Raw genomic sequence first — 27,521 nt, 5'->3', positions numbered from 1 at the left:
AACTCAGCTGATAATGTGTTGACCGATTGAATTGAATCAAAGAAGAAAACATGTAAAACAACAGGAAGTGAAGTGAAGTCAAGTGAACAAAGTCAGTGCAGAGCTGAAGCTGCTCTCATCTCAACACAATCAGAGTTTATGACTCTCCTGACTGTAATAAACAGTTATAAACCTGGACTGTGGACAGGTGTGGCAGCAGCAGGTGACCTCTGACCCTGACTGGGTTGTGAAGGGCTGACACTTCCTCTGTTCTGTGATCCTTGGACTGAAGCAGTCAAAAGTGTCCGAGTGGCAAGAAGCTACATGGCTCAGGAGGCGCACAACTACACAACTCGCTGCACTACACTACACTACACAACTCACATCTACAGATCTTCCAGCTTTTAGCAAGGAGAGCAGCAAAAGTCACGTGTCTGAACACATCCAGTCAGACAGACACGGCAGGTCCAGTCACACATTGTCCATCTGGTTACAAACACGTTTTTATATTCATATTTCATATATATAAAAGTAAAGTTCCACACTTGCCACTTGTTCCATGCATTTACGGAGTTTTGCTACAATAATGACTCCATAGTCAGACGTCATGTGAAGAACAGCAGCAGCGTGTTCTGGAAGAGATTCCACACTTTGTCTGATTCTTCCATCTTGTTTTTGAGCATGAACGTGACCTTTTCTATTAGTAAAAGTTCGGTCAGTCCTTGTAACCACAAGTTAATGCCTGGTCCTATCATGCCCTGTGCATCTCTTGGCTTGTAAAAAACACAGGTTCCTGAAGTTAATTTCACATTATTTTTTAAATTTACAATTACCTGGATAAACACCCAATACAAAAAAACTTGGGTTCACATTTCACCAGTAAGATCTGTTCTATTTCTTACAAAACATTTTTTTCCAAATATTCTGCACCTTCTCGCATCCCTAAATGCAGTGATAAGAAGAACCCTTTAAGCCTTTTTGACATCAATAACACAAGTCAGGTTTATTTGGACTGAATTTGTTCAGTTTTTCTGGTGTTATGCAAATTCTCATTAGCCACTTATAATGCACTGGCTGTGATAAAGCTTCTTATCTGAAGGTATTATCTGAAGTGTTTTACGGTTAATGCTGTGTCTACTTCCTCAAATGTTTTTACGTGATCTTCTGTGGAAAATAAGTTCTTTATCTGTGTTAAGCCTTGGTATTTCCATCTTTTCTACCAGGAGGAAAATATTTGTTTCCAAAAAGTCAAGTATGAGAAAGTTGCATCTCTTTTAATTATTTCTTTATTTTATGCCATATTGCGATCATATTTCTAACAATGGGGTACTTTTTGTTGTTGCCTTATTTAGATTTTTGTGACTGTATGAGTACATATATGATGGCATTTCACTTCTTTCTGATCTTGCTCCAATATCTCTCCAGACTGGCGAGTTTCCTGTCGAATAGTAGAACCTCATTATTCTGAGTTGTACGGCCCAATAATACCACAAGAGGTTTTGGCACTTTAGTGCCCCCCGTCGTACGGCAAGTACAGGAGTGACAAGCGCAGTCTGGGGCGTGCGTTTTCCCATATATTTTTCATGTGTTTTTTCATGGCGCCAAACATTCCTGCTGGGGAACAAAGCGAAGTCAGAACGTCCAAAATTAAGGCGTCATCAAACCAGGAGAAGTCCACAAGCACGAGTAAGAGTCCAAACAGAAAGCGTCACCGAACCGGGAGAGTCAAACTAACTTAAATCTGTAAACAGAGAGACAAATACAAAATGAACAGAAATTGTAAAATCACAGAACAAACCAGGAAACACACAGAAACAGAGGAAGGAACTAAACTCTAACTCAGGCACCAGGGTTTCAGAGAGTGTAGACAAAAATGAACTAGAGCACAGAGCGAGAACCAATTTACCACAGGGAACTAGAGGAGTCGATCTGGCACACGTTGCTGGAGTCCAGGTGTTTTTATACTCAGGTGAGCAGAGGATGACTGGCTCCAGCCGTGTGCCACAGGAACAGGAAGGAAGGAGGGAGAAACAAAACAGGACTCAAGGGACAAAATAAAAGCAGAATCATGACAGAATGTTCATTTTTAATATGTTGATTCTCCCAATTTGAGAAATAGGGTGATAGCTCCACAATATCTTCGGAGATGTTCATTCCTAAAAGGTTTTCCACACAATCAAAGAGACGAGCCAGTGTTGGGGGGTTATTTCTCTCTCGATGGTGTAACAATAACACGGATGATTTACTCATATTTACTTTGTATCCTGAGGTTTTTCCAAATCTATCAATCAACTCGAGAAGACTGGGAATTGACTTATTCAGTTGTTTTATGAAAAGTATAACATCATCAGCATATAAAGCAAATTGACAGATTTTTTTTAATCACTTTAAGTTTTTTACATTTGTCATTACTTTTCCCAGATTTTGGCAAAAGAGTTATCAATGTTCCTCTTCATGTTGGTGGGAGAATACCTGTTTGAAAAGACTCCTTCAGCATTTGTAAGAGTGTGGTTTTTAAATTTTGTATAAAAGTCATTGGGTGAACCATCAGGGCCACGTGATTTGGCAGATATTTGACTGTAGCAGTACGTGCGCAGACCGATCAGCTGACCCACGAGGCGCTTTGTTATTGTGTATAACGCAGCCTCTGTATGCAGACGTGTCCCGTTAGCTCCATTTACTGACTGTTTTTTCTTCATATTGAGGTGTAAAACCTTTCCTGTCTCCACACTGGACCGTGGTAGAGTGTCACAGGGGAGGTGCTGGAGCGCTCACTCCAGGGTTTGAGGTCCTGTTGTGGGCTGGAGCTGGGACAGGGATGAGGCCAGTCTGGGACAGAGCGTGACTTGGTTTATGACTTTGTCACAGCCAAACTGCACAGAAGCGCACATTCAGAGCTGGACACGCACCGGGCACCTCTTCACTTCTGGAGAGACCTCACTCACTCGGCAACCCCTCCCACATGCAGCGGCCACACACATAGAGGAACAGCCACCTGCAGCAGACACTCTACATTCACTCCTACAAAAGACTAGTTTAAGGCTTGGATCGCATTATTGCTTTTTCCATTCATTGTGGTGGGAAAAATCGATTCAGATTTTGAACAAATTGCTTCTGGATCGGCCGTCTGGAACGGATTGTGGTCGAGAACCGAGGTACCACTGTAATTTCTCACTTTCCTCTTCAAAGATTTTTTGTACCTTTTAATTCTGAATCAATCTCCAAACTATAGAGGCCTTCTTAGTGTGTCTGAAATTCAAGATTAATTTTATCAGGGTCAATAGTTGTTTCACCATTTTGCAATTTTAAAGAGGTGATGGCTCTTTCACTTTGTTGTTCTTCTATGCGCCATGACAATACTCTCCCGGCCTTTTCTGCCTGGTCAAAGCAAGGTCCGTTTCAGTCGTAATAAGTTACGTGCAGCTTTTGACTTCGATATTCAGTTGTACTGAGCTCTTAATGTTATGATTCCCTGATGTATTCTGGGACTGATATTTTGCTAATATAGTGTTTTTAATGGTTTTGTCTTTGCTCCTAACATTACTAATGTATGTTGTGTTTTTTTAGCCTTTATTCTCTAATAAAGGCTTTAAAAGCTTCCCATCACATACAGGCAGATGTCTCATTGAAATTTACTGTGAAAAATAAATCAATTTGTTCCTCGAAAAAAAAAAATCAATTCCTTTTCTCTCCTTTTCTAGACATTTTATCTTAAGTTCCCATTTTGGTGGGTGTTTTTTTAATCCTCGGCTGACAGAGGCACGGTCTGAAATAAGATTCACATTTTTACATTTTTGAAAGTAAACTTGCTGATTCTAATGCATAATCAATTCTTGAATATTTTGTAAATTCATGAATTGTTGAATAGCTTGTCTGCCTTTAGTGAGAGTCAGAGCTCTTCGGGACATCCTGCAGATGAAATCGCCTACGGTGATACTGACCTTTCAGGGATGAAAGATTCAGAAAGAGACTTTTGAAAAACATGGGGTCGTCATTATTTGGAGAAAGTTGATGAGCCATATGATGAAGCTGTGGGAAAGAGTAGTGGACAGTAGACTGAGGGCAGAAGTTAGCATATGTGAGCAACAGTTTGGCTTCATGCCAAAAAAGAGCAGCACAGATGCAGTGTTTGCTTTGAGGATGCTCATGGAGAAGTACAGAAGGAGCTCCATTGTGTCTTTGTGGACCTGGAGAAAGTGTGTGACTGAGTGCCAAGAGAAGAGTTGTGGTATTGTATGAGGAAGTCTGGAGTGGCAGAGAAGGATGTTGGAGTGGTGCAGGTGTCCAGTGTATGTCAGGTGTGAGACAGTGGTGAGGTGTGCTGCAGGTGGAACAGAGGAGCTCAAGGTGGAGGTGGGACTGCACCAAGGCTCAGCTCTGAGCCCCTTCTTGTTTGCCATGGTAATGGACAGGTTGACAGATGTTAGAAGCCCCTTGGACCATGATGTTTGCAGATGACATTGTGATCTGTGGTGGGAGCAGGGAGCAAGTGAAAGATCAGCTAGAGAGGTGGAGGTTTGCCTTAGAAAGGAGAGGAATGAAGGTCAGCCGCAGTAAGACAGAATCCATGTGTGTGAATGAGAGGGAGCCAAGTGGACAGGTGAAGTTACAGGATGTAGAGATAAAGAAGGTGGAGGGTTTGAAGTACTGAGGCTCAACTGTCCAGGGCCATGGAGAGTGTGAGAAAGAGGTGAAGAAGCGGGTGCAGGCAGGATGGAATCATTGGAGAAAAGTGTCAGGTGTGACAAAAGGGTGTCGGCAAGGATGAAAGGGAAAGTGTCCAAAAGGGTGGTGAGGCCAGCAATGTTGGATGGTTTGGAAACGGTGGCACTGAGGAGAAGACAGGAGGCAGAGCTGGAGGTAGCAGAGATGAAGATGCTGAGCTTCTCTCTGGGAGTGAGAGCAGGATGATGATAGGATCAGAGGGACAGCACATGTGCTCAGGTGTTTAGGAGACCAAGTCAGAGAGGCTGGATGGAGATGGTTTGGACATGTACAGAGGAGAGAGAGAGAGCCAGTCCATTGGTAGATGAAGATGTTGAGGTTGGAACTGCCAGGCAGAAGGTGGAGAGGAAGGCCACAGAGGAGATTGGAGGTGGTGAAGGAGGACATGAGGTTTGTAGGTTTGAGAGAAGAGGAAGCAGAGGACAGGGGGAGATGGAGGAGGATGATCCACTGTGGCGACCTCTGAAGGGAGAAGCCCAAAGAAAAAGGAGAAGAAAATGTTTACTAAACTGAGACGTTCGCTGTGTAGTGTTCCCTGTATGATTAAACATCTGCCAGCTTTATCTGGAAACACCTTTATAACAGTGTCATTACACCCCTGCCTTGCATATTGAACAGTGCAGAAAATCATCGCCCTCCCATCTACATTTTATTTTGATCCCCTCATTTTTTGTCGTATGTGCCACTTGTAAAAAAAAAACGATTTGAGCATGTTTTGATTTGATCAATCCATGACAAGTTGAATCTGTTTTTTGCAGCCCCCTGCAGTTCCAGGATGTTCATTCATTTAATTTCTGTGGCACTCGTCATCAATGATGTTTTTAATCAGATATGAGGCACCACTTCGTTGTATTAATGTGTAGCAAGAAACAAGTGCAGAAGAAAACGGTGGACAATAAAGACAGCAAAACCACAACGTAGAACCAAACAACCCTCGGAATATCTCCCCTGATCCTCCCTCCCTTTGAACAAGCTCACAGATGGAGCTGAAACCAATTCCACACATTGTATGGCAAGAAAAAACAAAGAAACTGCTTGAATTGTTGCCAGGCTTATTATTCTTCCTCCCTCAGTTACGAGGAACGTGTAGTTAAAAGCCACGTATTGAGGACGTGGAGTGGGACCCAAGCGCAAGTGGTGAAAACAGAGCAGAATCTAAACGTCCACGAACCGGGAGAAAACTAACTTAATTCACAAATGAAACCAGGAAGCACACGGAAAACAGGAAGAAAACAAAACACTAACTCAGGCACCAGGGATCTAACACAGAATAACCCAAAGTTAGCTAGCTGACAGAACTAGAGACCAAACAAGGAGAGAACGAGGAAAATAAGCTAGCACACAGAACGAGAAACTGAACACAGGAGAGCCACGAAAATCAGGAGTTACCACGGGGAACAAGGAGTCCAAAATCCCAGGAATTACAGAACACGTCACAGGGAAACCAATGGGAGAAATCACAGGGACTAGGAGAACTGACAGGAAACAATGGGAGACGATCTAGCAAACTAGAAGGGGATCTGGAAAACTAGGAGCACTGACAGGAAACAATGGGATAAAACAATCTGGCACACGGTGCTGGAGCCCAGGTGTTTTTGAAGTCAGTTCATCAGGGGTTAATCGGCTCCAGCCGTGTGCCAAAGGAACAGAGGGAGAAAAGCAAAACCAGGACATGACTCAGGGACAAAACAGGAGCAGAGTCATGACAATAAACTCACTAAATGAACAAGGAAAACACCCCAATGTTATTTGTACACTGTACTTGCCACAGTATAACCTCTGTACTCAGGAATTTGTCACCATTCTCAAACGCAACTGCATTTTTCACTCAACTAAGAATTATACTGCTGGAACTAAAATGTAAACATGACTTATCTAAATCACTTCAACCCTGACATTGTTGCCATGCTCACAAAAGGGTTTGTCAGTTTGAGTTTTCGCTGCACTTTCCTGACGAAGATGTCTGTTTGTTGGTGTGTTGAACGCTCGAGTCTTGTTTTCATGTGTCACTATAGAAACAAACTTGTTTGTCCTTGTATATGACCTCCTTCTTCAGTCGCGTCACTCTCATTACATCCACTTTTTCCCTTTTGTTTAAAAACCTCATGATGATGGTTCTTGGGTTCCAGCTTTGCGTCAGTATCCAATCCTGTGGGCGTGCTCAATGGTTATCTAGGGTTTGCTTACATCAAGTGTTTCTGGAATCTATTCATCCAAAAAGCTGCAGCACCTGTCACCTTTTCCTCCAGTTCTTCATTCCGTCGTTCAAGAGAGGTGACTTTAGCTTTCATGACAGCGGCGTCGTCTTCGGCATTCGAAATGCGGACCTCAAAGTATAGAAGACTATAGTTGGATAGTTGGGGAGGAAGAATTCACTTGACCGTCATCTTGAATCCATCAAAATAGTGTTTCTTAATAAATATAATAATCTGATATTTTTACAGATGCATAACAAAGAAGCTTTATGAAAGTCTCCTGCTGAAGTGGAATCTTTTGGTTGTGTTAAAACCTCAGAAGTGAGGAGGGTTCTGGGGAGACTGACGCCTGGGCGTCTTTGCTCTGCTGCTGCCCCCGCGACCCGACCTCAGAGAAGCTGTGGAGAACAGAGGGATGGAATCACTTCCACCAGGGAAGAGAAGATGGAAGAGAATCTCATGAGACCTGTTGTGTTTGTGTGAAGGTGACGCCTCTGCTGAGACTCGGGGCAGAGAGGAGGGAGACCCCCCCTCTAAAGGAGCTGGGACCAAAGCTCAGAGGTGAGATGAGGACTGTCCTCCAGGTCAGAGCTCCTGTCTCTCCTCCATCCTCATTCTCACTGCACCTTCTGTGTTGTAGATCTGCGCTGCAGCCAATACAATGTGGATCTGGATCTGGACCTGGACCTGGACCCAGCTGTGTGTCTCTGAAGAGTGATGGCTCGATGTGGAGATATATTAACCTCAGAGGAGGAGCGGCGTCTTCAGCTCCAAGGTGAGAAGGTCCAAGTGTGAGACTCTCAGGTCCACACGGACACAGGGACTCATGAAAACAGAGATGTGTCTCCTCTTGACCAGGAAAGTGACCACGTCCACAGCTGCACACATTTCAATCACTTCTGTCCGCTCTACAATGTAGTGACTCACCACACCAGTAGGGGGCGACACAGCCACAATTCTGACCCTCAATCGTTGGTCGGGTGCAGCAGTGTAGGGACATCTAGTGGTCAGCAGGGGAATCAGCTTGAGGTCTGGGAGGAACCTCCTCATTAGATTGTGTCCACACTGATGTTTAGAACCTTCAACATGACGAGAGCTTATTGACTGTCTGACCTCATCTCTTCTCCTCAGAGAGGACCATCAGAGCTCAGAGCTTGTCAGTGGTCAACAACATCTGGACTCTGCACGGCAGGTATAAACATGAACAAGTGAAGGATCTAATCCGAGAGGTTCCTTCTGTTGAGTCTAACTTCAGCTGGATCCAACTTGAAACCTTCTGGACATGATCCCCCATCATCTGACTTTCTTCTGTTCTGATTCTGTTCCAGCGACTGGAGCAGAAGTTCCTTAGCTATGTGAACAGAGTCTGGAAGCTTCTGAGTCCGAATGAGCCAGACCCTCCAGACACTGAGGAAGAGGAGCAGTGGAGGAGCATCAGAGAAGAATTCCTGAAGATCACAGTTCACCTCCTGAGGAACATGGAGGAGGAGGATCTGGCCCAGCGTCTGTGGAGCAGTAAGAACATTCAAACACCTCCAACATGATGAAGATGAAGGACAGGTGTGCATCAGATCTATGAGTCCGTCTGAAGTAGAAGAACCAGCATCTGAAGCTGAAGATCTTCCTCCAGCTTCACCTTCTACAATAACTTCTTTTCTTCTGAGGATCCACATTAACTGCCACCAAAGAAGCTGCTCCTCTTCCAGGGGTCCTCAACAAACACACATCACACAACATGACACAACGTGACACATGGAGCAACACATGACTGAAACCAAGTCAAGACAATGAAGCCAAGTCAGAGAAAAACAGAGGATTCATGTCATCACAGACTATAACTGGGGTGATGGATCCAGGTGATTCCACTGGTCCTTCCTCCTCAGCTGTCGCTGCAAAGGCTTCGCAGCTTCTGCAGCTGTGATTTTGAAAGAAAGCTTCCCTTGAGTGAATGGATGTTGACTCCACTCTCTCCTCGAAGACATTGGAAATGTGTCACATGACAAGGGAGATGACATTTGCGCATCAGCACCATCTGCTGGCTAATAATGGATAGTGCAGCTGTCAAGAGCTCACAAACCATTCATTGAAACAACTGCTGTTTCTTTTCATAACTTGAGAATTTGGGGGCGAATGTTTGATAGAAACCTAGCAGGGCCTTTTCTCAGCCGCTACACTGCCACCATTCTTTCTCTCCTCATGAGATGTTTGAGAATATACCTGACCCTGACTGGAAGACGACTCCCCCCCAAAACATCCCCATCAGTTCTCACCATGATGGGGATGTGTTTGGGCCTGATGTGCCTCCACACATGTGACTGAAAGGTCTAAATGTGTTTCTGAGACAGCAAGTGTCTTCATCATTTCTCCATCAATCCAACTACTAATGTCACCAAGTGTATTTCTCCAACTGTTCACATGAATATGAGTCATCCTCAAGCCTTTTATGGCACCAGGCTTTTGACAGGTCACATCAACCTGGAGCTCAACTTTGGATTTGGGGGTCTCCACACTGCTCAGTCACTTCTCCTTGGCCTCACAGTCAAAGGTGGTCGGAGCTGATGATGCCATCATCTCCTCTTGCTTGTGCCTCCTTCATCGCAGGCAGTAGCTCAGCTCTCCTCTTCCTCACTCCCCAGAAACTCCTCATTGATGTGCACTGAGCTGTTCTTCAGATGAGTCATGCCAAATGTTCCTGAAATCCTTGACAGAGCCAAGAAATGCTGATTCTGCATGTGTCAGAGAGTCACTGGCATCTTGACTCCTCTGATCATGTGACTTCTCTCTTCATTCAGGAAGTGGCGCTGGAGTGTGTGCAGGGCGACTGAAGAGGAGCCTGCAGAAGAAGTTCCACAGTGTGTCTGAGGGGGTCGCTAGAGCAGGAAACTCTGCCCCTCTGAATCAGATCTACACAGAGCTCTACATCACTGAGGGGGGCACAGAGCAGGTCAACCAGGAGCACGAGGTCCGACAGATCGAAGCAGCAACCAGGAAGCAGACCAGACCAGGAACTACCATCAGACCAGAAGACCTCTTTAAAGCCTCACCTGACACAGACCCACCAATCAGGAGCCTGCTGACGAAGGGCGTGGCTGGCATTGGGAAGACCCTCCTGACACAGAAGCTGACTCTGGACTGGGCTGAAGACAAAGCCCACCACAACTTCCAGCTGGTGTTTCCTTTCACCTTCAGAGAGCTGAACCTGCTGAAAGAGAAGAAGTTGAGTTTGGTGGAACTTGTTCATCTCTTCTTTCCTGAAACCAAAGACTCAGGACTCAGCAGCTTTGAAGGAGTCCAGGTTCTGTTCATCTTGGACGGTCTGGACGAGTGTCGACTCCCTCTGGACTTCAACAGTCGGGTCCTGACAGCAGCTACAGAGTCCACCTCAGTAGACGTCCTGCTGACCAACCTCATCAGGGGGAAGCTGCTTCCCTCAGCTCAGCTCTGGATCACCACACGACCTGCAGCAGCCAATCAGATCCCTCCTGAGTGTGTGGACATGGTGACAGAGGTCAGAGGGTTCACTGACCTCCAGAAGGAGGAGTACTTCAGGAAGAGGTTCAGAGATGAGGAGCAGACCACCGTCATGTCTCACATCCGGAGCTCACGAAGCCTCTACATCATGTGTAACATCCCCATCTTCTGCTGGATCACTGCCACAGTTCTGGAGGACATGTTGAAGAGCAGAGAGACCGGAGAGCTGCCCAAGACCCTGACTGAGATGTACATCCACTTCCTGGTGGTTCAGGCCAAAGTCAAGAAGCTCAAGTACCATGGAGGAGCTGGGACGGACCCAGTTTGGGATCCTGAGAGCAGGAAGATGATGGAGTCTCTGGGAAAACTGGCTTTTGAGCAGCTGCAGAGAGGAAACTTGATCTTCTATGAATCAGACCTCACAGAGTGTGGCATCGACATCACAGCTGCTGCACTTTACTCAGGAGTCTTCACACAGATCTTCAGAGAGGAGAGAGGACTGTATCAGGACAAGGTCTTCTGCTTCATCCACCTGAGTCTCCAGGAGTTTCTGGCTGCTCTTCATGTCCACCTGAAGTTCTTCAACTCTGGAGTCAACCTGCTCCATCCACACCAAACAATAGGAAACAAGCATCTCATCAAACAGTTCTACCAGTCAGCAACAAGTGTTGCTTTAGAAAGTCCAAATGGACATCTGGACTTGTTCCTGCGCTTCCTTCTGGGTCTTTCTCTGCAGACCAACCAGAGGCTCCTTCCAGGTTTGTTGACACAGACAGGAAGTAGCTCCTGGACCCATCAGGACACAGCAGAGCTCATCAAGAAGAAGATAAGTGAGAAAGTGTCTCCAGAGAGAATCATCAATCTGTTCCACTGTCTGAGTGAAGTGAAGGACACTTCTCTAGTGGAGCAGGTCCAACAGCAGCTGAGATCAGGAGCTCTCTCCACAGATCAACTGTCTCCAGCTCAATGGTCCACCCTGGCCTTCATCTTACTGTCCTCAGAGGAAGATCTGGACGTGTTTGACCTGAAGAAATACTTTACTCAAGATTATAATCTGATCAACTATGGCCAATATTACCCTCTTTCAGAGGAGGCTCTTGAGAGGCTGCTGCCGATGGTCCAAGCTTCAAAGAAAGTTCTGTAAGTGGATCAAACACTGAAACCTGAAACACCTCTGATGATGTGAACTAGGGCTGTTGCGTTATACTGCTGTTGACGATCATCGCAATATTAAAAAATGAATTTTCAATGTCGTGTAAACGGCTCCATCTCCGACTGAAGCCGACATGCGGAACAGGAAAGTGAAGCGCTGACTCCTGGCGTCGTGCAACCGTGGGAACTGGTGCCGCCATGGTGCCAGTGATGAGTTTGCGCGTGTCGACTAGACAGAAATCCTGATGGATGACAACAAGCACGGCGCCTGCCGTCGTGAGCCTCAATCCTCTCCTCAAAGTTTGATGTCCTCATCCACGCTCAGCTTCTGAACACCACTCGTGCTCATCAGCACAGAGCGGGGAGTGAAGGTGCTTTTGAATGACAGAGAGGCAGATGTTCAGCGCTAAAATACCATCTACCACCTCAGTTCTTCATCCTCCCACAACTTGTGTCAGACAGTCAGGGAAGCCATTTTGATGGACAGTGTTTGGATCAGGAGTCACAGAGCAACGCTGCTCTAAAACTCCAGACCGGAGTCGCTCTGTTTCAACCCAAAGCTTCGTAGCAGTTCTATGGCTCCTCCAGGTTCCCACCGTTGGTTGAGTTAAAACATTCAATTCCACCGACGTTCCGTCTGGCTCCAAATCTGGCTCCGAGTCCTGCAGCAGTTTGAAACAACAATGAGCTCCCAGAGAGTCATGAGGCGCAGGGAAGAGGCTGAGACTCTGACAGTCCTCACTAGGAGACACTGTGTTCCACTCCAAAACAATGCTGAGCTCATGGACCTTGGAAAGGGGGGAAATCCAAGCTTGGCATTCAGCAGCCTGAAGATTTTGGACAGCAGAGAGAGTGAGTTGTATGAGCAGGGAAAGGAAGTGTTCCAGTCAGGTCTTCATTTGGAAACCTCAGTGATGACAGCAGTGGAGTGGAGAGGCTGTTCTTTCCTTTGGCAACTGGAGAGGAAACACACAGCATCAAGTTACAGATGGATTTCAGTGACTGCAGCATCGTTCTTCACATTTTGATCCATGTCGTGATAATATCGTTAGCGTGACGTGTTTTGCCCGCGATAATCGTCAAGCACAAATCTGATCTGGTTACAGCCCTCATGTGAACTGGACATGAACGTTTGATTTCCTTCTTCATTTTATTCAGACTGAGCAGCTGTTGGCTGTCAGAGAGAAGTGGTTCCCTTCTGTCCTCAGTCCTCAGCTCTCCGTCCTCTAGTCTGACACAACTGGACCTGAGCTGGAGCAACCTGGAGGATGCAGGACTGGAGCTGCTGTCTGCTGGACTGAAGAGTCCACACTGTCACCTGGAGACTCTCAGGTCAGACATGTTGATCAATATTTATTGATCTGGAAACACGTTTAGAGACACTTTAGTGATTCTTCTGATGTTACAGCTCCATTTCTAGATTTCACTTCGTCTTTGCTCCTTTCTCTGTTGGGTCCACTGAGTTTGACTTTGTAATGTTTTGTCATCATCATCGCCATGTTTCTTTTCTCTAGTTCAGGGGTGGCCACCGAGTCGGAAGCTAGGAGCCACATTGTTTTACTGTGCTGCTGAAAAGTGCCTCATCCTACAAATGTGTCAGGCTGTAAGGCTCACCTCACACAGCTGGTCACGTGACCTCGCGGCAGTATAGTGGTTAAAGCTCATCCCTGTGTGTCACAAGGTTGCTGCTTCACTTCCGGCATATGTCTCTTGTGCATGTATTTTTAAAATTCATACATTTTAAAATCGGAATATCAAGTGGCATCGATAGAAATGTGTGCTATCTTCTATATTTTTATATATATATATATATTTTTTTTTACGTGCCTCATGTCACCAATAACATCAGCCCAGTCTGTGTTCTGTGAGCGACGCTGCACACTGGACAGTCTCAGCTTCACTCCACTGAATTAAACAGACTCCACGATGATCAACAGTGAATAATAGGTGAAACACAAGCCATACGTTTAGTTTAGGGAATGACAAAGTGAAACGTGGAACTAGGTCATGTAAAATCGTGTTGATCGTGGATCTGATGACGGTCTTAGGACCGTGGATCACATCAGTATTGAACGTGCTCTGAGCCGGGGGGCGGCGGCTTGGAGCACGTGCTGCCAGGTTTATTGTTTATGTTCCAAAGTTAAACTCATGTCACAGTCTTTGAACAATATTTTGATATTTTGTTGGAATAGCTCTTACTTTTTCGTCTTATTTCCTGTATAAACAATCTGAATAGCAACTTGATCAAAATCACAGCCAGTTCGTGGCTCATTCTGTAAAGAGCCGCATGTGGCTCGGAAGCCTCAGGTTGGCCAGGCCTGCTCTAGTTGCTCTGTTGACCAAAAAGAGTCATCTGATCAAGTCGCCCAATGTGCAACTTGAGTTCTGCCAGCAATGGACTTCAGTGATGATGTTTCTTCTGGGATTTTCCCTGCAAATCACAGGGCGAAAACCCTTCCATTCATGTCCACCTCCATGATGCGTTTTGTGTCAGCTGCTTGTTTCCATGTTTCCACTTCATTTTCATAGGTTTGATCACATGAGATTCCATCTTTAAAAAGAGAAAACTCTGATGGCGTAGCAGCTCTCATTGAAGCCGCGGTGCACCGACATGCTTGTTGATATGTGACAGACACCCTCATGTGCAGTTTCATATGGGAACAGTTCCAACCAGACAGCCACAATTTGCTGACAGCAGCAGAAGTAACGTGTCTCTTACTGAGTCCAGTCACTCAGCTGCGCCAGAGCAGCCGTCATTAACATATGAACCCTGAAAACAATCAAGATCTAAAACATGTGCACTCACCGAGGGCTCAGCCTGCGGTCATCGCTTGATTGGACGTGGCAAACAAACCCTTTCTCGGCCTGGGTTTTCAGCAGGTGCGGCTGGAGATTCCGGGGAAATGCAGGGGCGGAGACCAGCGCAATAAGTGCTGGAATTTCACTGAACATCTTTGGTTTCATTGGTTGTTTTCGCATAAAAATCCACGTAAGTTTAAGCCACAATGTTCCAGAAAAAAGTAGTGGTTGGTCCGGAAATGATCCAGTGAGTATCTACGGTGGCCAGGGAGGCTCATAACAAATGCAAACACTGCAACACAACATCATCAAGTCACAATCTAGTCACAGGACGGGTACAAGTCACCTTCAATATGAGGCCAGTTGGAGGCCTTGCTGTCTCCAACTCCTGATCTGATTGGCTCTCACAACTGTCCTTCAACTATATGTGCTGGTTCACCCAGAGTGCACGTGCGCCTGCTCTGTTGCTGCTGAAGGCCTTGGACTGATTTCATACAGTCTGGCAACACAAGCCAGCTGAATGCTGATTGGATAAAAGCTTCAACCTACAAAAACAAGACTGGGACGTGCTGTTTAACATATATATAGAGAGAGAGTGGAAAATGCATTAAAATGGCATTTACTTTTATGACAAATATGCCCTTGATTTCTGGTTGTGTTTGGCCAGTAGAGAAGGTCATGAAGGCCCTGACGACCACCACTGTCTGACTGATATAAAAGTGCTTCAAATATTCCAACAATAATGTGATGATGATCTTCTGAATGGAAAGAGTTCAGTGGCTCCTCACATCAAGTCTTTAAAGTCTTGTCACAATAGAGGATTGAAAAAGTCTCACTTGTTGATGACACTCGTCTCTTTCACAGACTGAGCTTCTGTGGACTGTCAGAGAGAAGTGGTTCCCTTCTGTCCTCAGTCCTCAGCTCTCCGTCCTCTAGTCTGACACAACTGGACCTGAGCTGGAACTGGGACCTGAAGGATGCAGGAGTGGAGCTGCTGTCTGCTGGACTGAAGAGTCCACACTGTCACCTGGAGACTCTCAGGTCAGAACACATCATCTGTCCAGCTTCAGAGCTGAAAAGTGAAAGTCAGAGGTGGAGACTGCAGCTTCTGAGAGTCACAGTTTTCTCATCACTTTACTCTTCAATGAAGCTGCTGATTCTCAGTGGCATAAGTCTTCAGCAGGTTCCCCCTGTAGTCGTGTGTTTGAGCTTCTAAAGTGGAACCAAGAAATGCTCCAACCTTCTCTTTCTCCAGGTGGACGTTTCCATCTCTGCTCAGACTTTGTTGATGGAGTCAAATTTCTCCCTCTTTGTTTTGAACTGCAGGACAGAATAGAAATGATGTTTGAGTTGAAGACTGGAGACACAGCTTTTGCAGAGGAAGTAGACAACCATGACCTTCATCTGCTGAAGTGACATCTTGAGCTACTTTCTTCTCTGAAACTGAATATTGAAAAACATTTCCTGTTCCACTTCATCTTGAGGATCCAAATCAGACCAACATCACATGAACACATTCACTTGCTCATGTTCCAAACATCAGCATGAACCAATGAGTCAGTAGTTGCTCTGAAAGTCTGCTCTTCTGAAGAAACCTCTGCTGCACTGTGTTAGAGAGGGAGGTGAAGATGAAGTCTCCTCTTGAACAACAACACTTGAGTCGCTCGTTCATCACCACTGTGTTGTTGACTTGGTGTTTGATCAAGTTGATCCTGATGGAGACACACTGTGAGCACTGTTATGAGGCAAGTGATTCTATTGACCATGTCAGCATTTCATCCATCATGTCCAACTCCAAGCTGGATAAACCTGAAGGCTTATTGAAGGCTTACTGTCCTGACATGCATTCATGCTTGATGCATATCAACTGATGTGTGTTTGAGCAGCGAGGAGGGTGTGGCCTCAGGCCATCAACACCTTAGATCAAGGGCTGCAGAAGGATGAGGCAGATTCTTCTCCTCAGGAAAAATGGGCCAAAAAAGAGACTTGACTGACTCTGAAAAGTCAACCATAGTTGAAAGTCTTTCAGAGGGATGCAGTAGTGATGGGTAAATGAGGCATCATAAAGCGTGTGGACACAATGACTCACTGTGTTGATACTGTGTCACTGAATACTGACACCTGCTGGCCATTACAAAGATTAAGAAGATATATCTTTAAATCATGTGAACACGTAACATCATGTGAAAATCTAAGTAGAAATGAGTGAGGAGGCTTGTGGAGGTTTTGTTTTTACAATTTTTTTTCACGCTCACATGGAGCAGAGGACGCCGGCGTACAGAAGAATTCTTTTGCGAGCTAGAAGAGGTTGGGAAATGCAACCCTCTGGCTCTTCCTAGATGACAGAGGATCTTCGATCCTGCCAATATTCTCTGCCAAGTACTGCTGCACTTCCATCGCTGCATTGGCAGCTGCACTTTTCACAACTCTTGCCACCTCATTGTCCAGGTGCTGCCACAGGTCATCTACAACAAAACAACAAAATTGGCATTTCAGTCCAAAAACACACAAATTGTGTGTGATGTGGTTGCAGAGAGCAGTGTTGATGGTCCAGGCTGGGTGTCATTTGTGATGGCCATGATAACACAAACACACTCAGACCGCAGTCTGGTCACAGCCTCAGTGCACCTGGAGGAACTGAGAAAGCCAAGTGATGTGAATCTGGGGTCCAGAAGTGTTGCGAAGGTTAACACACTCATACACTGGAAGCAGTGTCTGTGACACGACGCTTCAGATGTGCATGAAGTTGCATTGCTTCCTGTGAGTGCAAGGTAGAAGCGTGACGCTCAAGTGAAAGGTAGAGCGTTTTCATCCTGGGGATGACCTTTGAGCCTGACACTCGCCTCTCTTCAGACAACTCCACTGTAGCTTGATGGAGTGGAGCGAGCACTGCAAGTCCTTCTCTCATGATGGTGAAGTCATCAGCTGTCCTGGAGTCAAATCTGTCTTTAGAGAGGCCAGAGATAGCCACACTGGGTCCCTCTCATCATGCAGCCTTGACAGCATTTCATCGCTGCTGTTCCAGCGTGTTGGTACCTCACTGATCCGTTTCAGAGTCTGGTGCTGCACCTGAGCGAGCTTCTCCTGGGCTCTAGTGCCTGAACGGAAATATGAGACAGTGTGCCGAGCTGTGTGTCTGAGGGCTGTAAGTGCGGGGACCAGATCACATGATTCTCTCACTCATAGATTAAGACTATGTGCAATGCAAACTAAGTGGTGAATTTGGAGGTGTCTAGTCGTTGCTATCAAAGTTACAAAACACTTGACTTTGTTGGTGATGGCCCAGTCCTCCATCATACCTCTTTTGACCTGGGCCAAATTGTCTGCAGTGTGACTCTGTGGAAAGTGTTGCACTCCCAACACTGCTGAACACAACTGCCAATTCTCATCAATGGAGTGACAGGTCAGAGCCAAGTCAGCCCCATGTTCACTGATGTCCACGTCAGCTGCGGCAGCTCACTGCCACACTGTGACATTGGACTTCCATTTTCACTCCTTCCCGTTCCTCCTCGTACTTCTTGGTCACCGTTTGTTTGATGGTCTGAAAATGAAACCAAAGGCAAATCAAGACTTTTGAATTTCAGATGAAATCAATTGGACATATCAACTACTTCTTGTTGTAACTTCCACACAAACCTTTCTTGTTGGTTCAAGGACCGGAATCACATCCTTGAACCCTTCACTCTCCACAATGCTGAGCTGAAGTTCAGCAGTGCCAGATCAAGCAACTGCTTCTGCAATGTGAGCTCGCATGGTTGGATCAGTAACAGACACAGTTGTTTATTATTCTCACTTTCACTGGTGAAAATAAACCAGTGAGATGGGAAAATCTTTGTTTCTCATTTAGTTGCAAAATAATCCTGCACACTCCTAGTTGCCTCATGATGCTGTGCAGATAGATATTCTCTGAAGAAACTCCCAACTTCACTTTCACTACTGACATGTTCATGTTTGAGGGTTTCTTCATGTTGTGGATTGACCAAGAGCACTGGAGTTGAACAAGAAGCAAATGGATCCTCAAAAATATAACTTGCCTCATAACTGTGCTCACAGTGTCAAAGTGCTTCAAATATTCCAACCATAATGTGATGATGATCTTCTGAATGGAAAGAGTTCAGTGGCTCCTCACATCAAGTCTTTAAAGTCTTGTCACAATAGAGGATTGAAAAAGTCTCACTTGTTGATGACACTCGTCTCTTTCACAGCCTGAGCTGGTGTGAACTGTCAGAGAGAAGTGGTTCCCTTCTGTCCTCAGTCCTCAGCTCTCCGTCCTCTAGTCTGACACAACTGGACCTGAGTAAGAACATCAACCTGAAGGATGCAGGAGTGGAGCTGCTGTCTGCTGGACTGAAGAGTCCACACTGTCACCTGGAGACTCTCAGGTCAGACATGTTGATCAATATTTGTTGATCTGGAAACACGTTTAGAGACACTTTAGTGATTCTTCTGATGTTACAGCTCCATTTCCAGATTTCACTTCATCTTTGGCTCAGAAATTCACTTCCTCTTTTTCTTCTCATTTTCTGATTTTTCCAAAGAAATGATCCACTTTTCTGAAGTCTTTCTGAAACAACATGGACTGTTTAGTGGCTATTTCTTGTCCATCATAGTGACTGATGTTTGTCATGTTGCTGAGAAAACACTTGGTTTTCTCTTCTTGTCCAGGTGTTTTCTACTTCACTACAGTTTGACTTTGTTTCTCTCAAGTCTCCATTTCTGCTTCACACATTCCTCCAGTGGATTTATGGTTTGATATTGAAGATATTGAGGACAATGTTCATCTGCTCCAATAGAATCATCATCTCTGCAGCTCATGTTCATGATATTGGAGCAGAATCACACTGTTTTTCATCAGAGCTCTTTTCTCTGTTGGGTCCACTGAGTTTGACTTTGAAATGTTTTGTCATCATCATCTCCATGTTTCTTTCCTCTTGTTGCTCTGTTGACCAATAACAGGAGCCAAAAACACTGTGGCCTCACAACAGTCGCAGTGTGTCAGACATGTTTGATCAAGTTGATCCTGACTGATATAAAAGTGCTTCAAATATTCCAACAATAATGTGATGATGATCTTCTGAATGGAAAGAGTTCAGTGGCTCCTCACATCAAGTCTTTCAAGTCTTGTCACAATAGAGGATTGAAAAAGTCTCACTTGTTGATGACACTCGTCTCTTTCACAGACTGAGCAGGTGTGGACTGTCAGAGAGAAGTGGTTCCCTTCTGTCCTCAGTCCTCAGCTCTCCGTCCTCTAGTCTGACACAACTGGACCTGAGTGGGAACATCAACCTGAAGGATGCAGGAGTGGAGCTGCTGTCTGCTGGACTGAAGAGTCCACACTGTCACCTGGAGACTCTCAGGTCAGAACACATCATCTGTCCAGCTTCAGAGCTGAAATGTGAAAGTCAGAGGTGGAGACCGCAGCTTCAGAGAGTCACAGTTTTCTCATCACTTTGCTCCAACACTCCAGTGAGCTGTGTTGTGCTGAGTCAGCAGAGTTGGCATCAAACAGAACATGGTGTGAGGTTGAGAGGACCAGAGGATGGTTCTCTGATCAAAGAGCAACTGAATGAATAGATCATCATCAACTCGCGTGTGTGTGTGTGTGTGTGTGTGTTTGTGTGTTGCTGACCTTCAGCTCCTTTGAGTCTTTGTCCACTGCTGACGTCACAACTGGCGAGTCACGAGGGGAAACATGTTTATTCCATCAACATGGAGCTGAAATGAGATGCACTAACACAATGAAGCAACATTGTGAGCAGCTTCAACACACCATCCACACATTCTCAGCACCTCTGTGGTTGGAACTGACTGCAGGCAGCGGAGAGAAAAGAAAAAGAAAAACTCCAGGTTTGAGGATCAGACTCACCAGCGGGTGGCGCTCCGTCTATTGTTGAACACAGCGTGTCAGCAGTGGTGTTCAATGGTTAGTTGTTTCAGTCACGGTGTTTCACTCCAGCACAGAGCCAGATGAGGCTCCAAGTGACATTGTCATGGTGCAGCCAGTTGTTTAGCCTTCGATGAAATGATATTTCTATCGACTGTTTGGAGTTTCTGCTCGTGAAAGAGCAGAATCTCAGCACAAGGACATGTGACCTGCGTGTTTAAATGAAGGGAGGCGCTGGGGAACCCAACATCTGGAGAGCCCAACATCTGGAGAGCCCAACATCTGGAGAGCCCAACATCTGGAGAGCCCAACATCTGCGCTCAATCCCACGTGGGTTGGGATGTAGAGAAGAAATGTGCCTGGATTCCTGCATCTGGATTCATTTGTTCATCCTCCATGTTTCAGTCTTGCGCACGTTTTCGGAAATGAGGCCCCAGGTGATGACCTGAGCACCTTCATGACTGTTGTCCTGTCTAGCAGTTAGTTTCAAGTGTGATCATCAAGAAGAGGAAGATTCATCAGTAGAAGCTCCTACATTTCTACCACAATGATCTTCTGAATGGAAAGAGTTCAGTGGCTCCTCACATCAAGTCTTTAAAGTCTTGTCACAATAGAGGATTGAAAAAGTCTCACTTGTTGATGACACTCGTCTCTTTCACAGCCTGAGCTGCTGTGGACTGTCAGAGAGAAGTGGTTCCCTTCTGTCCTCAGTCCTCAGCTCTCCGTCCTCTAGTCTGACACAACTGGACCTGAGCAACAACAGGGACCTGAAGGATGCAGGAGTGGAGCTGCTGTCTGCTGGACTGAAGAGTCCACACTGTCACCTGGAGACTCTCAGGTCAGAACACATCATCTCCTCTCTTCAGTTATGCTCCACCACTGGACGGTTCTTCTGTTCTCAGGTTTTTTTGAGAACACATTCTCCTTCATTGCAGTCTGTCAGGGTGCATGATCTCAGAGAGAGGCTGTGCTTCTCTGGCCTCAGCTCTGACCTCTAACCCCTCCCATCTGAGAGAGCTGGACCTGAGCTACAACCATCCAGAAGGACCAGGACTGGAGCTGCTGTCTGCTGGACTGGAGAGTCCAGACTGGAGGCTGGAGACTCTCAGGTATGGACAGAGCAGCAGAACTGACTGACTGAGCTCCAAAGAACTTCAGACTGAACATGTGATCCAGGAGCAGACAGAGAGGATGTGGGTGTGTGAGGCTGCTCAGACTCTTCATCTGAACTGAGCACATGAATCCAAACACATGACATGTTCTCCTGCTGGACACCAGTGGAAGCACCAAGGAGACAGTCGAGACTGAGCAGATGTTTAGAGATCCATCTTTGTTGTCATCAACACAGTCATGAAAGAGCCGTCCACTTAGCACAGGAGATAATAGTCCTGAAACATCTGAAGTCACATGGATCTGCGCTCATCCTTCTCTCTCTTTCTTCCTCCAGGCTGTACAACTGGGGACCAGGGTGGTTATAGATCTGACCAGAAGAAGTGTGAGTGTTTGATTGATCCATGAGAACTGCTGGACTCTGTCAGCTTCTAGTGGAGCAGCTGTGATGTTGGTGACATCATGTGAGCCTTGAATCTGCTGCTGGAACTTGTCTTCATCAAGTCCAGGTCACTGGCCAGAACACTGCTCACCAACATGGTGTCCAGCAGAAGCTGGTTGTCCAGCAGCAGCTCGTGAGGAGCCTCCGTGCAGATCTAGAAGCAGCACTGTTGACTTTCCTCATCATCACATATGGAGTCATTCACTCTCTTCAGCCTTCAGTCACATGAGTTTGGAAGATCATCACCTTCTCACTGGAGTCTGAAGATCTCAGTGTTCTTCCACCATCCTCACCGCACCTGTCTTGCAATCTGTCCCCTTAAGATGGGACCATCACCCCAAAAATACTGCATACATGTTCACAAATAAAGTGATATTGATGGACAGAGAAAATAACAATACGGCCCATAGAGAAAAAGCTCAGCGCTTAGAACAACGGCTTCACCAGACTCGGATCATCTACACCAGCACATTGCCCAGGTGTCAAAATAAAGCAAGTCACAGATCACATCTTATTTTATTGGAAACGTCCTCAATAGAAAGAAAAGCAGATGGTGAAAAAGCAGGAGAGATTCTGGCTCGGCAGCTGGAGCTTTTCTTTTTCCAAAACCTAATATTGCCCCAAGTGGCTGATCATCTTGTTCACAATCTTGAGCGGTCGATCACACCAGTAGAAATAGAAGATGGACTCAGATCACTGCAGACCTGAAAGTCTCCAGGGCCAGATGGCTTTCCCAGTGAGTTGGATGTGTGACTGATGACTCAGTTATCCCCTGTTTTGTCAACAGTCTTTGTAGAGTCTTTTAAAACTGGGCATCTTCCAAACACTCATGCATCACACTCTGAGCAAAACAAGACAAGGATCCTACTATCTGTGCATCATATGGGCCATATGGGTTTCTTTGTTGAATCACGGTGATAAAACAGCTGCTGTTCTAACAAACAACAGATATTGGTCACCACACTGGGCAGGGATGTCCTCTTAGCCCTCTGTGGTTTGTTTTAGCCACGGAGCCTCTTGCTCTGGCTCTGAGATCAGACCAGTCCTTAACAGGTAAACAGAGAGGAGATGAAGAAGACAAGTCTCCTTATACGCCGATGATTTGCTCATTTCTCTATCACAAACAGAGACAGCAATTCCAAACATTCTAGATTTGTTAAAACTATTCGAGGAAATATCAGGATATAAACTGAACCGCAAAAATAAATAAACAAATAAATTCTTTTTTTCATTTTACTTTTATTTCATATTTTTGTCATGTGTATAATTTTTTCATCAGTGAAAATTCAAGAAAAAGAACATTGAAAGAAAATAAATAATGATGCTGTCGTGCATCAGACACTTGACCATTACATGGTAAGTTGCCGTCTTGTCTCGCAGGAGGGTCTATGTGTCCCAAAATCAGAGCGATAAATGTATATGGCCCGTTCCATTCAATGGGTTTTGGGATGACGTCATCCAGAAGGACTCGATGAGTGGACAACCCAGTGGTCCGCCTCTTGACAGCAATGATCGGCATCGATCGGTGTGCTATGGATGACGACTTCTTTGGAGGCTTGTAAGGGCGTATTTGATTCGAGCCGGTCATGGACAGTGACATGATCCGTGCGCAATGCATTGTGGGAAGTTGATGTGTCCAGAATGTCTCCGACGTCATCACCACCAAAGAGAACCTGGAGAACAGAGCCAGGCGCCGCGCAGTTGCTTCTGAACTATCTGATGAACTGCCTGATGTGGTCTTTGTCGCTGCCCTATTCCCTTCTTCGTCCCGATTCCCTTCCAGAGATCGTTTTCATGATGTCATTTCCTGCCCACATGCGTCACTGCACGAACGTTGTGCGCTTCATCGAATCGTCGAGAGAAGCAGGTTGTACTCCACATCTGTCCGCTATGAAGATTAACCATCCCAAATTAATCGGTTATCACATCCAACCTCCGACATCCGTGAAACTGCTGGAGATGAATTGAATGAGAAGATGAGGCACATTCTAAATGGTTCTCAGTTAAACTTGTATGAGAAGATTAAAAAGTGCGATGCTCTACTGCACAGATATTTAACCTTTACTGAACAGGAGCAGAGAGACCAAAGGAGAGTAAGTCTGACTTCACAGCAAGACACAGTCAATGAGCATCACGACCGGTCGTGGTGAAAGCGTTCTAAACACCACGCCTGGAACAGAGGACTTGGGTAAGAATGTTCTCAATAGCCTTGCGTCAAAAGCTCGAAGACATGCTGAATATATTATCCAGAAGTTATCCAAAAATGGCGATGGTTGGAATATGAATGGTGAATTTATATATTCAGGAAATGCTGTAAAAGGTTCTCACGTGATTGATATATTCAAGTACCTTTCCCTACCGGATAAGGAAACAAGTTCTTCATCACCTGAGGGAGTTTCTTGTCACTTTATTAAAACTAAACATCCCTCTTACACTGCTCTTCAATCCAGAAGCGAGGGCTCAATATCAGAGACTTAAATCGGATGCTATCTTGCGACAGAAAAGCACAGCTGAGAGAGGGTCTCTCTTCCCGAAGGACCTTAAAATAACACCCCAGCGTCGCACGTCTCGTGTTATGGTTGTCTTGTACACAAATATTGTCTTTTGTCCCAGACAAAATAAGATCAGTCACACATTACAATAGTCTTTTAAATACAGAAGAGAACCGTTTTGCTGTTTCCACAGACAGTTTACACATCTTTTGAGACATTGTTGATGTCTTTTCACATAGGGTCGTTTTCGAAAGACCCTCCAGCACGATGACAGAGATAGAAGACGCAATGATGACTGCATACAAACGATAGAGGGTGCTGTAGTTGACCCTTGTGGTACTTGATGTCTCGTGAATGTTTCTCGAGAAACTTCAAAATATTTTCAGGGTAATGAGAAAAGTAGGGCCATAGTCCAAATGAGTCAAAGAAAGTTGCTCGATGGAAAGTTGTGTCATTGGCAGTGTGAATAAATCCAGTTCTGCTCATGTGCATTCAGCGGATTTCGAGTGTGGGCGAGCCATGTTACTCTCCAAGATTTTAAAATATATCAGAGCTCCCTCTGGACTTCCTCTTGGCTTGTCTGCTTCTGTCAACTGACCTCTGTGTTACACGTCCTTCGTGATAAGACGGCTATTCCTCCTGATCCGTCCTGTCTCTGTCGATCGCTCAGCCCTCTCACGGTACAACTGAACATAGCCGAGGCTACGTCACCCACCGCTGATTTGAGATGGGGTTTGGCTATCGCTATACTTCTTGTTACACATTTCATTAGGACAACGAATCAATGTCCAAACATGTGTAGGGTTTTTCCTTTATTGAAGTTCCTGCAACACAGTCACACGTCACTCGTCTGCAGGTTCATCCTCGCTAATGAGTTTTTCCTCAGCCGATGCGAGGGTTTAGGGCAGAGGATGTTGCCATGCTGCCATGAGCTCGGTGCTCCCCCTGGTGGTTGATGGACTGATGGACTGACGTGACGATGATTTTTGTTGCATGTATCCTGCTGTGTATTTATGAAATTATTCATTTGTTCCTGTCTGTGATCTTCATGTTGTCTGTGATTTGGATGTCATGTGTCCAGGTCTGAGAGAACAGATATTTCATCCATGCTATATGTCTTGCACTGGAGCATATTTGACAATAAAGCTACCTACCTACCCAACCGAGCAGCCTTCAGCCGTCCTTGACATGCCTGACTAAATGTCTGCGCCTATTCGCGAATCTGTGCATGTATCCAAAGTTCATTTTACAAAAATTATACAAAACGTTATAAAATAATAATAATAATTGAGGGGTGCCAATACTTGTGCGTCCCACACTCTCATCAACAGAGGTGACACAGAACGAAACATTTTTGAGAAGAGGGAAGCGATGCCTCGTTCGTCCAACACCGGAGCACGGTAGAAACCCGGCAGATCTCCTCCCACCTGTTTGTCATAATATTGTACAAATCTGTGCGGCTCGTCTCTGAAGCCTACATGAAGCAGCGTGTCTGTTTAGGACTCGGTCTGCAGAGGCGGCTTATCTCTCTGGTGTTCCATGATGAATGCATTTCCAGACGTTGACACAAGCTTTATATAGTCTCCTCTCAAGTAAGTGGTCTATAGTGTAGAGTCCCCACCACCTTTCCAAAGGTCAAATTGACCGGTTTGTTCAGATCTGATTGAATTTGTATCTGAATATTGTCAATGTGGTTTTTGGCTACGAGAAGCGAGAACCTTGCAAACTACAGAAACCACCTCAGGTTCAACCTCCGATGAGTATTTTTCCAGTCAGTCTACGAGTAGGAACCACTGTCCAAGGACACAGAGCCTAAAACCAACTCCTCAATGAAAGAAGAAGACAGATTAATTTCATCACTGACACTCTCAATGTTGAAATTAACAGAACACATGGGACACTTTCATCCCTTTTTGGAAGAGGCTGAAACCTTTATCAAACGAATCAGCCTCATACAACACACCAAGGGCAAAAGCAGACAAAGGAAATCCCTCCTCCTGATGTCCCGCAACAGGTCCTTCCCACCTGAGACCACAACCCACCGGCAGAATGCCTCCACCATTTCACCCACTGAACACAGCAGTTGGGTCAGAAACATGTCAGACAGGACCGTGTGTAACGAGTCAAGGGAAGTAGGAGCAGGAGCCACGTATAGAGGACGTGGAGACTGGACCCAAACGCAAGTGGTGAAAGCCACAGCGGGGCAGGAGCAAAATTAGAAATATTTTAATAATTAACAATAAAACACAACTGAAAGCGTCACCGAACCGGGAGAAACAAAAAAACAAATCCTGAGAGTGCAAACGGAAAAACTAAAACTAGTAGAAGTCCAAAAGCACGAGTAAAAAGTCCAAACAGAAAGCGTCACCGAACCAGGAGAAACAAACAAACACAAATCTGGAAACTGACTAAAACACAATGAACGGAGAATCATAAAAGAAACCAGGGAGCTAAATGAGCTAGCTAGCATGAGAGACCGAAACAATGAGAACCAGGAGTTAAATGAGCTAGCTAGCACACAGCACAAGAAGCCGAACAGAGAGGGAGAGACACGAGAACCAGGAGCTACTACGGGGATTAAGGAGTCCAAAATCACAGGAAACAGAGGACACATCACCAGGAACATAGAAACAAAGAACAACAATCTCGCACACGGTGCTGGAGCCCAGGTGCTCTAATGCACAGGTGATCAGTAGTTAATCGGCTCCAGCCGTGTGCCAAAGGAACAGGGAGAAACGCAAAACATGGCTCAGGGACACTGAGCCAGGAAGCGGAGTCATGACACCGTGACCAAGGTTGAGATGGATGTGCTGTCCAAAGGCCTGAACTTTGCAGTTGCTCCAGAACGCATACCCGTAGTTGAGCTCATAACTGCCACAGAAACTGCCATATGCAAAATGTCAGACTCTGAGGCTGAAGAAATACGGGTTAAAATATCAGCAGCACTGAGCAACGCACAAATCCCTCCATCCAATCTAACAAGGGAAGAAAAACAGGCTGTGACAGCACTTCAGAAGGACAGCAATGTCACTATCCGACCAGCAGACAGAGGCAGATGCACGGCGGTTATGAACACAACTATCACAGTCAGATGGAAAGCCTGTTAAACGACACATGCGAACCCTTAAAAAGGGATCCCACCAACTCATACAAGAAGATGGGGATGGACTGTCGGCAAAGGCTTGAGAAGTCCAAATCGTTGGACCGTTTCCTTTACTACCGCTTATAGCCAGGGGAAGACATCCCGCGCATTTATGGTCTCCCTAAGGTCC

The 27,521-nt window shown here is 45.6% G+C and overlaps 1 protein-coding gene across 2 annotated transcripts in view; it reads left to right on the top strand.

The window, feature by feature from the left end:
• The window catches only part of LOC128762776 (NACHT, LRR and PYD domains-containing protein 12-like), a 65,293-nt gene extending 43,024 nt beyond the window's left edge, over window positions 1–22,269 (top strand). For both annotated transcript variants that reach the window (XM_053872415.1, XM_053871688.1), the window contains 6 exons: window positions 15,186–15,362; window positions 18,527–18,703; window positions 19,502–19,678; window positions 20,867–21,043; window positions 21,141–21,314; window positions 21,653–22,269. In XM_053872415.1, the coding sequence (XP_053728390.1) occupies window positions 15,186–15,362; window positions 18,527–18,703; window positions 19,502–19,678; window positions 20,867–21,043; window positions 21,141–21,314; window positions 21,653–21,683 (913 nt within the window). In that variant the 3' untranslated portion in view covers window positions 21,684–22,269. The remainder of the gene's footprint in view (window positions 1–15,185; window positions 15,363–18,526; window positions 18,704–19,501; window positions 19,679–20,866; window positions 21,044–21,140; window positions 21,315–21,652) is intronic.
• The last annotated feature ends 5,252 nt before the right edge of the window (window positions 22,270–27,521 follow it).

Source organism: Synchiropus splendidus, chromosome 1 (genome assembly GCF_027744825.2).
Source record: "Synchiropus splendidus isolate RoL2022-P1 chromosome 1, RoL_Sspl_1.0, whole genome shotgun sequence".
In the NCBI taxonomy this organism is placed as follows: Eukaryota; Metazoa; Chordata; class Actinopteri; order Syngnathiformes; family Callionymidae; genus Synchiropus; species Synchiropus splendidus.
Note: the sequence above shows the minus strand (reverse complement) of the source record. Positions and strands in the feature narration are given on the sequence as shown.